This window comes from Oryctolagus cuniculus, chromosome 11, assembly GCF_051225735.1.
Source record: "Oryctolagus cuniculus isolate XC-2025 breed Fujian yellow rabbit chromosome 11, ASM5122573v1, whole genome shotgun sequence".
NCBI classification, from domain to species: domain Eukaryota; kingdom Metazoa; phylum Chordata; class Mammalia; order Lagomorpha; family Leporidae; genus Oryctolagus; species Oryctolagus cuniculus.
The window spans coordinates 55113050-55128680 of NC_142877.1; the positions used below are offsets into that span (position 1 = coordinate 55113050).

Genomic DNA, 15631 nt, shown 5'->3' on the forward strand with positions numbered 1-15631 from the left:
CTGATCTCCCTTTCCCTTGCTTCTAGAAACTCGATGACACCAGCTCCTCTGAAGGCAGCACTATTGACATCAAACCGGAGGTGGAGGAGGTGCCCGTGGAGCAGCCCGAGGAGTACTTGGACCCGGACGCATGCTTCACCGAAGGTGCGCGCACAGAGCCGGGCATGCGACACCTGACGGCTCCCGGGCACAGCTCGGCCAGCAGCTGGGGGGCCCCGTGTCCATCTCCGGGACTCTGTTCCTCACCCTGCCCTCCTGAGAGATGTCTATCATCCTATTCAGCTTTGATCTATAGCAAGTTTCAGTTCTCAGACTTTGTCCATTTTCTCTCGACTTTCAGCCCCAAACCTTCCCCTAAAACGTCCTATCTGTCGCAGCCTGCACTCCATGCCCCTGCCTTCCCTCCTCCCTCTCACTGCTGCTTCCTAGACTGACAAGGGCCCTGCCAGCCCCTACCACACTGTCCCTATCTGAGCTGGGCCTCTGACTTGGCCCCCATACTGGTTTCCAGCCATGCGGTGGGCAGCACCTGTTGGGGAACTGGGGTTTTGGGGGGTGGGGAGGAGTGTGGAGGACAGACCTGGGCTGAGCCTCGGGGGTCTGACCCACCTCTCCCTCCCCCGCTCCCACCAGGCTGTGTGCAGCGGTTCAAGTGTTGTCAGGTGAATATTGAGGAAGGGCTAGGCAAGTCTTGGTGGATCTTGCGGAAAACCTGCTTTCTGATCGTGGAGCACAATTGGTTTGAGACATTCATCATCTTCATGATTCTGCTCAGCAGCGGTGCCCTGGTAAGGCCCCGGGGAGAACGCGGTGAGGGCTTGGCTCGGGGGAACGGTTCAGCGAAACCAGGGAGGCCCATGCCCAGGTTCCCTGAACACCCAGATCAGCTGTGGCCCCTTGTGCTTGGGGGGGCAGGAGATCGCACTGCAGGAAGTGGACAGGAAGGGACAACGCAGCGGTGAAACATGACCTGAGCTCTCGTGTTACTGCATTTGTCAAGATAGGATGTTCAGGGAGCCGGTGCTGCGGTACGGCGGGCCGAGCTGCCGCCTGTGATGCCAGCATCCTGTATCAGAGCGTCACCCACTCTACTTGGTCAACAGCTTTTGGGCCAGCACTGTGGCATTATGGGTTAAACTGCCACCTGCCACACCCACATCCTATATGGGTGCTGGTTCGAGTCCCAGCTGCTCCGCTTCCGATCCAGCTTCCTGCCGAGGTGCATGGGAAAGCAGCAGATGATGGCCTAAGTGCTTGGGCCCCTACACCCATGTGGGAGACCCAGATGGAGTTCATGGCTCCTGGCTTTGTCCTGGCCCAGCTGTTGTGGCCATTTTGGTTCACTCCCAAACAGTCTCCCTGTTCTTCCAGCACTGCTGAGAGCAGGCACCTCCCACTGCCTCACCGCGGACTTTTGCACCTCTGTGTCTCTCTCACACTCTGGGCATTCCCTCCCCCTTGGCACCGCACCTGAACACCTGTGTGTGGCCCTCTGCACATGGGGATGCGTGTGTCCTCCCTTTTCAGGAAATGGCCTCATCCGTGAATCCCTCCCTTCAGTGGGGCCACGGGATTGACAGAAGGAGCGATTCTTTCATGTCTGGAATCCTCATACTGCCCTGGCGGGAACGTGAAATGGCACAGCCAACTCTGGAAACCAGATTGGCAATTTCCTCAACCCAAAAAAATCAAACACAGAGTTACCCGCAATTTTTTTAAAGATTTATTTATTTGAAAGTCAGAGTTACACAGAGAGAGGTAGAGAGAAAGAGAGAGGTCTTCCATCCAATGGTTCAATCCCCAGTTGGCCGCAATGGCCAGAGCTGCGCCAACCCAAAGCCAGGAGCCAGGAGATTCTTTTGGGTCTCCCATGTGGGTGCAGGGGCCCAAGGACTTGGGCCATCTTCTACTGCTTTCCCAGGCCACAGCAGAGAGCTGGATCGGAAGAGGAGCAGCTGGGTCTCCAACCGGTGCCCATATGGGATGCCAGTGCTTCAGGCCAGGGTGTTAACCTGCTGAGCCACAGCGCTGGCCCCAATCCCGCAATTCTAATCCTAGGCATACACCCTAGAAAAATAAACTCATATGTCCACGCAAAAACATATCCAGACAGTGGCCAAAAGAAACACACACTACGAATGTTCGTGGGTAATAAAGTGCAGCGTGCGTCAGCCAGCCACACGTTAGCATGTGCTTGGTCACAGGCGGACAGGGGCTGGCACGGGCTGCACATGGGTGAGCCTTGAATGCGTGGTGCCGAGAAGCTCTAGGACTTGCGGGGGCCAGGGGAAGGGAGGTGACAAAGTGTGTGAGAGTTCTTCGGGGTGGAAGGTTCTAATGTCAATTGTGGACAGAAAAAAAACAGACGCCTGACCCCGACTATGCTGGAAGTCATTGAATTATTTCAGGTGGCTGAATCGTGGAGCGTGGACATGACACCCTACTCAGCTCAGCAGAGCTGTTTGGGAAATCAAGAGCACGCACAGCAAGGGGCAACCTCAAGGTCACTGTCACGGGCAACCGCCGCCTCTCTTTCAGGCCTTTGAGGACATCTACATTGAGCAGAGAAGGACCATCCGCACCATCCTGGAATACGCCGACAAGGTCTTCACCTACATCTTCATCCTGGAGATGCTGCTCAAGTGGACGGCCTATGGCTTCGTCAAGTTCTTCACCAATGCCTGGTGCTGGCTGGACTTCCTCATCGTGGCTGTACGTGTCTGGCTTTCTATTTTGCCACTGCCGCCGCCACCACTGCTAGTGGGAAAACGGAAAGCAGGCTGGAGGCAGCCTGGGGTCCAGGGTGTAGAGGAGCTGAGGCATGGGCGTGGGCGTGGGCGTGGATGGGCTTGAGAAGAGTCCCTTGATAGCACTCAAATCTTAATGCCAGGCACGGGAAACTCAGAAGTCCCTGCGTTTACAGCTCTGGTGGGTCTGCTTCGTGTAGATTCAGGGATTAGGAGAGAGAGCAGGGTCACGGATGAAGCCCCAGGAGCAGAGAGGAGCTGTGCTCTCCTGCTGCGGGCAGAATGGGCGGAGTGGGTTGGGGGGAGGGGGGGGCTCTGGAGTGGAGGTGGTCATCTCAGGACCCACGTGGACTCTCCTGCTGGCCGCACCTGTGGACTTTCCCATCTGACCCGAGTCTTGGTACCAGGCTCGCCGGAACCAGTCAGTTTATCTGAAAGAAGGCATCTCCACCAAGCACAGGCACCTCCTTCCACCGTCTAACCGTGCTCACCAGACCCAATCCGTCTCTCTTTCCCTCCAGGATCGGGGGCCATCTCCCAGCATGGTGACTGTGCCACCACCCCCCACCCCACCCTGTGTTGCTTTTCAGGTTGGAAGCTGCGTCTTCTCCCACTGCGGCTCACGCCAGCAGCGCTCACTCCTCGTCAACTTTCCTAATGATGGTGGCTCTTCTCTCATTCAGCGTGACAACTAAAGCCATTTTTTCCCTCCCAGCATGCAAGGAAAGAGTAAATGGGAACGCGGGCCCAGGACCCATGGGCAGTTCACATCCTGTGTAGCAGGTGGATGCATTTAGTACTCGGCAGCCAATGCTGGGGCCTAGGGTAGAACAGCACGGCAGCCTCGCTTGGGGACAGGAGCCCAGCACCCTATAAATGATTCCCTTCCTGACACATAATCTGCAGGTACCATTTACCATCCTGACTTCTGGAGGGCGGGCCAGGGGAGAGCGGGAGCTACCCTGTTCCTTAAGGTGAACCAGATGGGCCAGCTCCAGAGAGCCCCCATATGAGGCCATGGGAGCCAGAGCTTTGACACTCTCTTCCACAGCTGTGGACCACACCTCTCAGCAGAAGGCCCTCCGCTTCCCCCAGACAGGCAGGCAGACAGACAGACAAAACGCTGCGGCTCTGAGTCTTAAAGCTCCATGGGCAGAGAACTGAAGTGTGGCTGGCCCAGCCCTCTCAGTAGAAGAAGGGGAGACAGCACAATCCTCGCTTCAGAGTAGCTCTTCCGGACCACCAAGTATCAGGTGGGACCCCTGTAGGAGCCCCCTCAATCTCTTGCACCTTCCAGAAACTCAAGACAGATGCCAAGGGTCTTCAAGAAGTTCATGGAAGAATGGGCATTTAGCCTAGTGGTTAAGACACTGGGTAAAATGCCTGTGCCTCACTCGTGGCGGGGGGCGGGGGGAGGGGGGGTCTGGGACCAGTTCCTGGCCCCAGCACTGGATTCCAGCACCCTGGATTCCAGCGGTGGCGGCTCAGGTACTTGGGTCCCTGCCACCCACATGGGAGATCTGGATTCAATTTCAGACTCCCAGCTTCAGCCTGGCCCCGCCCCAGCTGTTGCAGGAATTTGGGGAGTGAACCAGCAGATGGAAGATCTCTCTCCCTCCTCACTCCTCCCCCCGCCTTCTCTCTCTGCCTCCCGAATAAGTTATTTTTAATTTGTTTTAAAGTTCTGGGAAATGTGTATTATGAAAACAACTATGCATGGATTTCAGAATTTGTTTTTTTGCACCAAAATAAGCTTATCTTTTCATTCCATTTTCCATGAACCTTTTGAACTCCCCGTGCACAGACACAGGCACACTCCTAACCATCTCTAGGGAGGCTGTGGTTTGGAACAAAGCTTCCCCACCACGGCTTAGCCTCAGCCACCTTCCTCTTCCCAAGGAGGGAGGCACCTCAGAATTCCCAGGATATTGACCAGGGATTGCCACTTGCCTTGGTACCCAGAGATGCGGCAAAAGGCTGTCAGTGTGTCTCACATCACCATTCATTCCGGACACATTCTTGTTACTTCTGGTGGGATGAAGTAGCAAGCATAAAGCAGGCATACAGCCAGCTGACAGAGCCCGCCAGTCCCTCCAGCTTCTGCTCCGTTAACCCCGTTGCTATAACACTTCCGAGAACCTTCTGTGCCAGCTGTTGGTAAACAACGTAAATGGAATATAGTTCTCTGTGTAGCTGTGTAGCAGTTGTCCCAAGAAGTCACAAGTAGCCCCAGGGGATAGGCAGGCATGGTCCCAGCTTCCAGGGGCCCCTGGCCCGCTTCAGGCCTGAGGAAATTCAACATTCTCCCAACAAGGCGCTCCTAGGAAGATTTCATTTGTTCTTGGCTCACCAGATGTATATCCACAGTGCCTCCTGCCAGGTGTTGTGGGGACTGCAAGAGGATGCGGCAAGGGCAGCTCCCCTTGAACCTGCAAATTTGGGGCTCCTGCACTAGTCACCAGCACGGCAGCTCGGTAGGGACTTCCCCAATCCATCATGCTGGCTCCACTGTTTGCCCCTTGTGCACTGTGGACGGGCAAGGCTGCTCAGCCCGGCACCTGGCCAGCCGGAACCGCGGGAGCTCTTGCTGTCTGTCTGGGTCTGTGCGGCTCCTTGGGTGTTTGCGTGCAGCAGGTGCACATTTAGGTACTAGCACAGCACTGTCCGAGAGCATCTTCCCTTGTCGGGTCCCCGGGAGGCCATGATGTCTGTGTTTCTCCTCCCCCTTCCCCGCCCCCGTTTGCTTCCCTAAGGGATTGTCAGTCATTCTGTTGCCCCCCTGAAAGCTGCTGAGAGCACATTTTAGACTCCTGGGGATAACCCAGACACCGTCCAGGCTCAGCGGACTTTGCATACAAGCCAGGGTTCCAGCCGGGGACAGCGTTTGCCTCTGCGCAGGTCCTTGCCCAGGACGGCATGTGCTATAGGATAACTCCGCCTTTTTCCTCCAGGGAAATTGGTCTTCAGTCACGTGTGGGGCTATGTCTGTTCCAGGGGGCTTCCCGAGACCACGCACTCCGTCCTGAGCGTGCATTTCCGAAAACCTTCTCTGTTGGACAATGTCCCGTGGTTTTGAACAAGCACCCCCCAGTGTCTCTCTCTGTCCTCCACCATGCCTGCAGCCAGACGGCCACCCGGACCTGTCGCTTTCTCACCACTCCCTTTTGTGTTAAGGTTCACCGCTTTCCTGCAAGCTTAGTTTAAACAATGTTCTGCTTGTCTCGGCGGGGAGTTAACATGGAGACTCAGAGGATGACAAGAGCGCCCTCACCTGCTGAGGATGAGCTGTGCCTTGGGCTGCCCCGACCAGACTGAAGGGCGGAGCAGCGGGGTCCCTGGGAGCAGCGTGGAGAACCAGCCCGCCCATGCCTCCTCCCCGCTTCTCCCCATTTGGTAGCAGACAAGTCGCCCAGCTTCAGGAGCTGGGGTCTCTGTCCCTGGTGTGAGGCCAAGAGCCACTCCAAGCTGGATTCTTTGGCCATCTTTCCCTGGCACATTTCCCAGGACGGTGCTGACCCAGGGGCGTTCTGAACAGGGTAGCTCACCCCAGATGTGTCTGTGACAGCCTCTGTAAGAGTCTGGAGCTTTCAGTTGTTTGGGGTTAAGAGTTGGTTGCACCTGTACCTGTTGCTAGTAGGCAAAAGACACCTGTGCCTAAATTTCTTAGCAGAGGGAAAGTGGCCGTGGCCGGTCCATGTTGCTGTGGGAAGACCGCGGAGGCAGAGATGGACTGGGGACCGTGCACCGGTGTGCCTTCTGGGCCTTGGCACCCTAAGTCTCTAGGATCAGGCCAGACAGCCCGAGGTGAACGCAGTACCCCAGGGGAGGGGAGTCCTTGTGGCCTCTGCCCCGACAGCTCTGGTAGAACAAGGTAAGTTTGCCTGTGCAAGAACCGGAGAGCACTTGAGCCTGGGAACCTGCAGACTTCTCTCCGCGGAAAACTGCAGGTTTTCCAGATGCTTGTTCACTCCTGTTGGGACACTGCCACAGGAGAAATTGGCCTAGGAGCTCGCAACAGGGGCCTTTAATCTTGGCTCCAGAGCAGGCAAATTCTGTTTAGGTCGCAATTCCCTGATCTGTAAAATAAAGGGAAAAAAATCTTTTCCCTTAAGAATTCTCCCAAGCTCTTTTTTTTTTTTTTTAATATTTACTTATTTCAAAGGCAGAGCAACAGAGAGAGACTGAGACAGAGAGAGAAAGAACTTCCATCCGCTGGTTCACTCCCCCAAATGCCCACAACAGCCAGGGCTGGGCTGACCCGAAGCCAGGCGCTTAGGGCTCATCTGAGTCTCCCACCTGGGTGACGGGGACTCAAGTTCTCCGTCCATCACCTCCTGCCTCCCACTTCGCTCACGAGCAGAGGGCACAGTAGCCGAGACTTGAACCAGGCGCTCTGATGCGGACTGTGGGCATCCCAAGAGGTGGCTGCATCCACCGCGCCACAGCGCCTGCCCCCTCCTCCAGCTGTGAATCCAACCACACTGGAGCCATAGAAGACTGTCCCGAAACGGACAGAGCGGAGGCCAGTTCTTTGGAAGGCAAGCACGGGGAACGCTAAGGAAAAGTCTGGATCCCGTTGTCCAGACCCACCCACGTTCTGGTCCTGCGAAGGTCTCGGGATTGTGCTTTCAAGACGGAAAGATTGCTAGAGTTACAAGGGAGAGCAGGAGGAGCGGCTTGGGCGAGTTCTCCCGGAGCCGGAAGCACACTCCTCCCGGGGGGCTGCGGGGACTCGCGCAGCTCCGGAACACAAGGCTATGTCCCCCGTTGGTCAACCCAGGGTCGTGAGTGAGCTGAGGAGGGGCAGCTGGCGTGGGGCACGCGTATTTACCTGTATTCTTTTCCATAGGTGCCATTAAATTTGTCTGGCTTAATTTAATGGGAACTGCTGGGACCCCGCAGACTATGCAGGGCGAGGGTAAGGCTCTTGTCAACTCTCAGGCTCCTCTTCTTCCAGTGGAAACTCGCTCATCCTCACCCTCTCCCGCCCCCCCCCCACCTCCTCCCCTGTCCAACGCCTGCGTGTGCCCGACCGCCTCGCGACTGCCTCCTCCCTCTGTGTTGTCGTTGTTGTTGTTGTTGTTTTCTTCTGCCTCTCTCAACCACCTTTCCTTCCAGGTCGTTTGAGTCAAGTTGAAGTAGGCAGCTGGTGTCACCCACCGTCCTTGACCTGGGCGGGGCGGGCAGGGTGGGGGGAGCAATCGTGTCACCAGTGCTAGGGGCTGTGTTCTAACTCTCTGGAACCTCTGCTTTCTTCTCTTCCCTTTGTGTTTTTTTTTTGTTTGTTTTTTTTTTTTTTTTTTTTTTTTCTCCTCTGTTCCGGTGTAGGTCTCTCTAGTCAGCCTTATAGCTAATGCCCTGGGCTACTCGGAACTAGGTGCCATTAAATCCCTTAGGACCCTAAGAGCTTTGAGACCCTTAAGAGCCTTATCACGATTTGAAGGCATGAGGGTAAGCTACCGAGAGAGAGAGCGGGCTGATCCTTCTGCATGCCACCGGGAACTGTCAGCATGCCAGAACCGATCACACGGTGCGGGGGGTCGTTAAGATGCGACCTGTGTGACGCAGCTGCGGCCCGACCCTCCGCCGTGCGCCCCGTCCCCCGCCCCGCGCGTGCGCACACACACGCGTGGGCAGGGGCGATGCACCGGGCTGCCGCATCACAGCAGTGTGGGCCCCATCGCAGAACGTGTTCACGTGGGCTGTCCTCATGTGGCCTGGCTTACCTGTAGCGTTCGGGGACGGCTTTTTTTTTTTTTTTTCTGGGCTGTTGATACCATAGGGAGAATCACCAGGTGCAAAGAAGGGGAATTGTGCCCCCCACCCACCCAAGACCCACCGAAAAGCACGGGGCTGCAAGGCAGGAAGAGGGCCGCGAGGGGGCGCTGTGGCCTCGGAGCCACCACCGAGAAAGCCGCTGAGCAGGGGCCTTGGGAAGTGGGGACCGAGCAGAATTTGGCATGGCCCCGGGAGAAGAAATGCTTTTCTGTCTATCCTGATTCCTCTTATTGCACCTTGTTGTTCTCAACCCAGTCCCCGCGAGGACTGGCAGCCTCTTGTCTGGTAGCAAAGCTTCTTCCTCACCCCACGCTGTCCGGTCCGCCCAAGGCTGACACTGCCGGAGCGACGAACCCCGGGCAGGTGCACCTCTCAGCTAGGTCCCCGCAAATCTCTCTGGACCCGCGCACACCCAAACAGCACAAAGCGCCCCCTTGGGGGTGCCACCTTCTGTCTTTCTGTGTGAATAATTTAATGCACACCATGCAGCCGACTGCCTAAAATCAAACAAACAACCGGCCCTGGTTGGTCAGCGTTGTCCTACGGTTACCAGAGAGGTCTGTTAACGCTTAAGGAGACCAAGAAAACTCCTTTTGGACCACGTGTTGAATTCATGCAGGAGAGCAAACCAGAGAACGCATTGTTTGAAACGTGCAGAGCTCAAGAGTCTAAGTGAGAATTCCCCTGTGAAGGTCGCCCAGGCGAGGCAAGACCGATTGGACAAGACAAGATGCCAGGGTGGGGCTGCTTCATCTGCGACCCCACCACCACCTCCCCCAGCCGCCAGCCGGTGACGCCCCCCCACGGCTGCAGAGAGAGGCGAAGTGGCTGTGAGCCATGCGGGTCTCACTTTGCTACTGAGGTTTGCTCAGACCCGGACCCAGGCGCTCTGCGGCAAAGCCGTGTTTCCTGTGTAGCACAGTCACAGTTTGGTTTACTGCACAGATGCAGGACAGGCAGCTCCACAGCGAGAGACATCCAGGTTTATTATTATTTAAACAGACAAGCCTGGGCTTTTGAGCCTTTTTCCCCACAGATGAGAGAGGTTTCAGAATGTGTGCAATAGAATTATTGCTAGACTCGGGCTAGGTTGAGAGAGACAGAAAATAGATGTTGCCCAGGGCACACATGCAGATACCCCCCTGGGTTACCCCCCGCTGCCACCCCACAGTTTTTCAGGAGAAGTGCATGTCGTCATAGATCATACTTGTTCTGTTAGAGCTGATTATCCACTTCACTGGCTGAGACACAGGCCGCTGGGCCCTTGGAAGCTCACTGGAGACAGGACTGGCAGCTGAGCTCTGTAGCCCAGGGGACCCCAACACTGTTCCCGGGGCTCCTCACAGGAGACTGGCGATCCCTGGAGAAAGCCCCAGTAATGCCCGCCCCAGCCTCTGAGCTCACCTGTCCATCTGGATGCCGGTTCCTGCCCGGCTGGGCTGTGGCAGAGGCGGCCTCACCAGCCAGCTGATGCCTATTTGCAGTAACATGGATCCAGGAGCCCTTGCGGTAGTTGTGTCTTTCCCTGTCAGCTCCTCCTCTCCTCCCCTTCCCTGAACTCCCAAATAGCTCAGCTTTCGCAGAGTCAAGGAGCCCAGGGGTCCAGAGTGGGTAAGTTCTGGAAAGTTCTATTTGAGAAGCACTAGGAAAAAAAAATAATTCTATTTGAAAAGCATCTGCACTGAGGTCTTTTCTGATCCAAGGTGGCAGCCCTTCCAAAAGTTCATGGAAAATGCACTGGATGAAAAATGAAAAACTGTCCACAGGATTTCCCAAGCTTTTTGCACCAAAATAAAGTCTGACGTCGTCATCCTATTTTCCACGAACTCTTTGAAATGGCCTCGTAATGTGGGGAAGAAGGACTTTGAGCCCAAAACGGCAACTTGACGCCAAGCGTTGCAGGAAAGGACGCTGTGGTGCAGGGTGTAGCCATCAGTGCCGACACTGGCTGGGTCCCTGGGTCCCTGAGTCCCTGGGTCCCATCCCTGTCCTATAGTTTCCCAGCCCTCCTATGGAAGAGTGACTGCAGGGAGGCGAGATGGAATTTGACCAAGCTCCTTGTCAAGCTCCCCTAGGAGTCGCCAGTTAGGTGTGCCCGCTGCACTGACACAGGCTTTGAGTAGAGTAGGTGCATGTGGTGGTTCTGTTTTGTTTTTGTTTTTCATCGTTCGGTTTGGGTTGCTTTGAGAGCCTGCCCTTAGATGGTTTCAGTCAGCGATCCTGAGGAAGTGAAGTGAACAGCGTCCGTGGGGATGGCCTCACCTGTCACTCTGCTGCTCCGATCTTGTAGGCTCAGATGCCTTTGGCCCCAGCCTGTCCTGGGATGCTGACTTCCGTCTGCTCCTCCTCTCCTTCCTCAAACCAAAGACCAGAAAATTGAAACACTCCCGCTCCCGGCAAAGGAACACTTCCTTAATGTAGTTCTTTGCTTTTCTCTCCTCCATCGTCATCTTCATTCAGAGATTTTTTTTTCTTTGCCGTGCTGTGAAGTTTCTGAGAGGCCCTCATAGTGGCACTATGATGCATGCATGCGTGTTTGTTGATCGTCGGTGCGTGGTTGTCCATGAAGGCCATGTTCCCTCTGCCAGATGTCCAAAGCTGTTTGACAGACCCGAATCTTGTTTAACAAGCACCAGCAGCATCCCAGGCATTAGAGAGAAGACACAAGTGCTGTGAAATCAGTCTCCATTGGCATGTTCTCATCAGTTGGGTGAGACTTACGTCAATTGCTAGGTGTAAACTTCCAGTGAAGACACTCACTCTTTGTAGATTGCTGGCACCTAACTTCGAGCACCAGTGAGGGCAATGTGGAGCCTCTAGAGAGAAGGGAGCGAGCAGACGAGGCCATGCAGTTGCTTAGGTGACTCTCAGGGGAGACTGCAGTGGCCATTCGTGCTGTATCTTCAGCAGGAGAGCCCAAAATAAAAAGCGTAGTCTCTTGCTCTTTGGTTGCCAAGAACCGCGGCAGACACATTCTACGTGGAGCCCAGCTCAGTTCTACTTAACCTATGAGTACTGCCACTTAGGAGCCAACGCTCACAGCAAAGAACTTAAATCAGTGAATTGCATCAACTCTCTTTGCTGTTTTAGGCACAGAACCCAGAAGTCTTTCCTTTGGTAATGATTAACAAATAAAAGTACTTCTGTGTCTTAACAGAAGCAATGGATTTTACAAGGTTCTGTGTCGCTTCAGGGAGCAAGGTTTAGCAAAACAAAAACAAAAAACCAGTTTAATGCATCGATGCCTTTGGTGAGATCTGTGCATCTACACGTTCAAAGAGACCACTTTGTACACTGGCCGATGACCCTCCTGTGCTGTGACCCTCACCCTGGATCTCACTGTGGCACACAGACCCCGCTGGGAGTTTAACCTTTTGGGGGTCTGCTTCCCTAGATCCCATCTGCAGTGGTCTACTGCAAGGTCATTGTGTCTCACCCAAGCTCACGTAGATTTGACCTTTGAACTCTTCCCATAATCCCCTCCTTCCTGGTTGCGAAGTGACCGTTCTATCTGTGGACCATCCCCCCCACCCCTTTGCCTGTTCTTTGCCACTTTGCATTGCTTTTTGGTTCCCACCAAAGAGTGAGCCATGGCCAAACCAGCTCAACCAGTAAATACAACTCTCATTCTTCCAAAGTTAACATGGAGCATTTTCCGAGTTTTGGTTAGTCTGGCTTTGCTTGCTCAGTGATAATTCAGTGAGAAAGTAGTGAGCATTCTATACCAGTGACAGAGCCATCAGGTCTAGAAGAGCTTTCTTGGTCTAAAATTAAGAAGTAACTGCCTCTCGATCCAAAAGCCTCCATATAAGAATCGGAGAAACACAGAACAAATGTTCTCACCTAAAAGGAAGCGTGGCTCCGTAGCAGGCTTCTTGTCACCTTTGTTTATGTAGAATGGAAGAGAGGGCTCTTCCCCAACACCCTGTCTAATGCGGGACCATGCAGTCTAAGGCAAAAATAGAACCCAGCTTTGGAAAACCCAAACCTGCTATGACCCATGAGAGCTCAGCACTGCCCCCTGGTGTCCCTGCACAGTATGACCGGCCCATCTTTGCACTGGGCTGGCTGATGATAGGGCCAGCCACACCTGTCATTAAGCAGGGACATTGGTGATTGACACCTGTCACTGCCTCTGAACAAAACTGTAGAAGACACACTTCATTTGTACCTGGTGTCTTAACTCTCTTAGCCTTCCCGGATACCAGGAAAAGGAAGAAGCATTATTTTTGCATATTAAAATCAGGGCAGAAATGGAAACCAACCTTGTTTTCCATCCCACCACCTGAAGTATTAGTGTCGTGAGCACTTGAACTCCCCCCGCAAAAGCTGCTACAGCAGTGCGATGTTGTCCAAGTTCTCTCACCGCCCATGCAAAGCAAAACCCAGATTAACAAACACCCCGGAAGCTTCTGTTCCCAAAGGGATTTTTCCTTTGCTTTTTATTATTATAATTTATTATTGTTGTTATTTTTATTCCTGACTCTTAAACATCTGCCAGTTTTTAAGTTTCCAGGGCAGTGCTGTCACCAAACCTTTACACACACACACACACACACACCATCTCAGTCATTCCTTTGGGTAATCATCGGGAAGAATGGAATCAAACCCTGGAATTCGAGCAGACTCTTAGATACACCAGGCAAAGAGAGGCTGCAGCAGAACAGTGACCCCGAGTGACAAGCACATGTGTTCGGATTTGATTCTGTTACACTGTTTGGTAGAGGGAATATAGCTTTTTTTTTCTTTTTTCTTGAGCCTGCAAACTATGCATGCTCAGCTATTGCCTGACATCCGATACGTGGCCTTGCACAGACAAGAGAGATGTTAACTCGCCGCCGGTCTCGAGGGCGGCTCTGTGTGGTTTGAACGGTCCTATCTTGTTTCTCAGAGGGGGAATGTCCATCGGAAGACAGCCCGTGAGCTTGAAATTCCTCACAGTTCGCCCACAGGGGCGAATTTCCCTGAGTTGAGGAGGAGGGAGACTCCAGTGGGACTGAGAAGTACTGTGTTCAGTCCCAGGTTGGTGCTGAGGAGCGAGCTCTAAGCTTGGCAGGGAAAATTTGCCTGCGTTTCAGTAAAGATGTATTCAAATTCCTCAAAGTCAAGTTCAGAGACTTAGACGTTCTGGATCCTGCCTGCGGATCCATCCAATTACTCTGATTGCAAAGGGAACTTGGTGCTTCCCTAGAGGAACAAGGCACAGACATATCATTCCCCTCCTGGAAACGAAAAGAATGCGCCTGCCCCCCCATGTTTCTGGACACTCAGCAGCCTCCCCCTTCCAACGCAGGTGGTGGTAAATGCCTTGGTGGGCGCCATCCCTTCCATCATGAATGTGCTGCTGGTGTGTCTCATCTTCTGGCTGATTTTCAGCATCATGGGCGTTAACCTGTTCGCGGGAAAGTACCACTACTGCTTTAACGAGACCTCCGAGGTCCGGTTCGAGATCGATATTGTCAACAATAAAACCGAGTGTGAGAAGCTCATGGAAGGGAACAATACCGAGATCCGATGGAAGAATGTGAAAATCAACTTTGACAACGTCGGGGCAGGGTACCTGGCTCTTCTTCAAGTGGTAAGTGGCACACAGCCATCCTTTAGTGCCCTGAAATCCAGGCAGCAGCTGGCATTCCCCGTGCCCTGCCTTCTCAGCCCTGCTCCCTGAATCAGGGTTGCTCTCAGAAGGGCGGTGGGAACGAGATCATTCCCCAACCTGAATTGGGGGTGGGGAAGGGGAGGGCTCACCTGCCTATTCTCTGGCCCCTCCCAGGTTTCCACGCTAAGGGGACCCCTGAACTGTGCTCAGAAGCAGAGTTGTACGTAGCAATAAGATTTCGGCCGTGTAATTCGGTGCCTCTCTCCCCGAGTCAGTGTAGTTGAAGAATTGGGGAAAAAAAAAAAAACAAGTGCATAGACAAAAGGGGGGGTCATTTTTGCTGGAACACAATCACCCTACATTTTAGTTACACTAAAGAGGGAGAACCCGGGGCTGGCGGGCGGCCGCTTGCACCCCCGCCCTCGGAGACAGCGCCAGTGGGATCGGTAAGGAGGGATTGACTGCAACTCCGCAGACCAATCTCTTTTGGCTGGATTTTGTTTTCCTCACTTCTTCCCCCTCCCCCCCAGTTTTTGGGGACACCTGGACAGCAAAATGACATAGTGCAAATGCACATGGCGGATTCATCTGCAGACTTGAGCCGCCCTCTGCTGTGTATTGGATAACTTGGACAAGTTCCTTGGCCCCTCTGTTTGTCCATCTATTAAGTGTGGATAATAACAGCTTGCATGGATACTCACGGGATTTGTGATTTCTTTTTAAGATTGATTTATTTGAAAGTCTGAGTTACACAGAGAGAGAGAGAGAGAGAGAGAGGGGTCTTCCATCCACTGGTTCACTCCCCAGTTGGCCACAATGACCAGAGCTGCGCTGATCCGAAGCCAGGAAACATGAGCATCCTCCAGGTCTTCCCACGCGGGTGCAGGGGCCCAAGGACTTGGGCCATCTCCCACTACTTTCCCAGGCCATAGCAGAGAGCTGGATCAGGCAGTGGAACAGCCAGGACTTGAATCGGTGCCCATATGGGATGCTGGCACTGCAGGCGGCGGCTCTACCCACTATGCCACAGCACCGGCCCCTGTGATTTTTTTTAAAGTTTCTCAGCACAATGCCTGCCACATAACAGTGCTTCATTAATGGTAATTGCCGTTGCGAATTTTCATGATGGTTATTACTAGGCCTACACTGTACTGTTGTTGAGAGGATTAAATGTGTTGGTACAGGCAAAGCTCTCAGCCTAACGGTGCACTCGTAGCAAGCAGGCATACCCTGTGAGCCGGCAGTAAAATAAAGTGAGAAGGAATTTATCCTGCCCCAAAGCTCTTTTGCTGTTGTCCATCCCAATTCAAGAGACTTGCAGCCACAAATCAAAATTGAATGGGGGCCAGCACCGCGGCTCACTAGGCTAATCCTCCACCTGCGGCACTGGCACCTCAAGTTCTAGTCCCGGTTGGGGCGCCGGATTCTGTCCCGGTTGCTCCTCTTCCAGTCCAACTCTCTGCTGTGACCCGGGAAGGCAGTGGAGGATGGCCCAAGTGTTTGGGCC

At 53.9% G+C, this 15631-nt stretch overlaps 1 protein-coding gene across 10 annotated transcripts in view; it reads left to right on the forward strand.

Moving 5' to 3' along the window:
* SCN8A (sodium voltage-gated channel alpha subunit 8) overlaps positions 1-15631 on the forward strand; it is a 168672-nt gene that overhangs the window by 136041 nt on the left and 17000 nt on the right. For 7 of the 10 annotated variants that reach the window (XM_089308381.1, XM_051845488.3, XM_051845487.3 and 4 more), the window contains 5 exons: positions 27-144; positions 634-788; positions 2539-2712; positions 8076-8198; positions 13819-14103. In XM_089308381.1, coding sequence (XP_089164507.1) covers positions 27-144; positions 634-788; positions 2539-2712; positions 8076-8198; positions 13819-14103 — 855 coding nt within the window. The remainder of the gene's footprint in view (positions 1-26; positions 145-633; positions 789-2538; positions 2713-8075; positions 8199-13818; positions 14104-15631) is intronic. The other 3 variants (XM_051845495.3, XM_051845493.3, XM_051845494.3) reach the window with 1 other exon arrangement.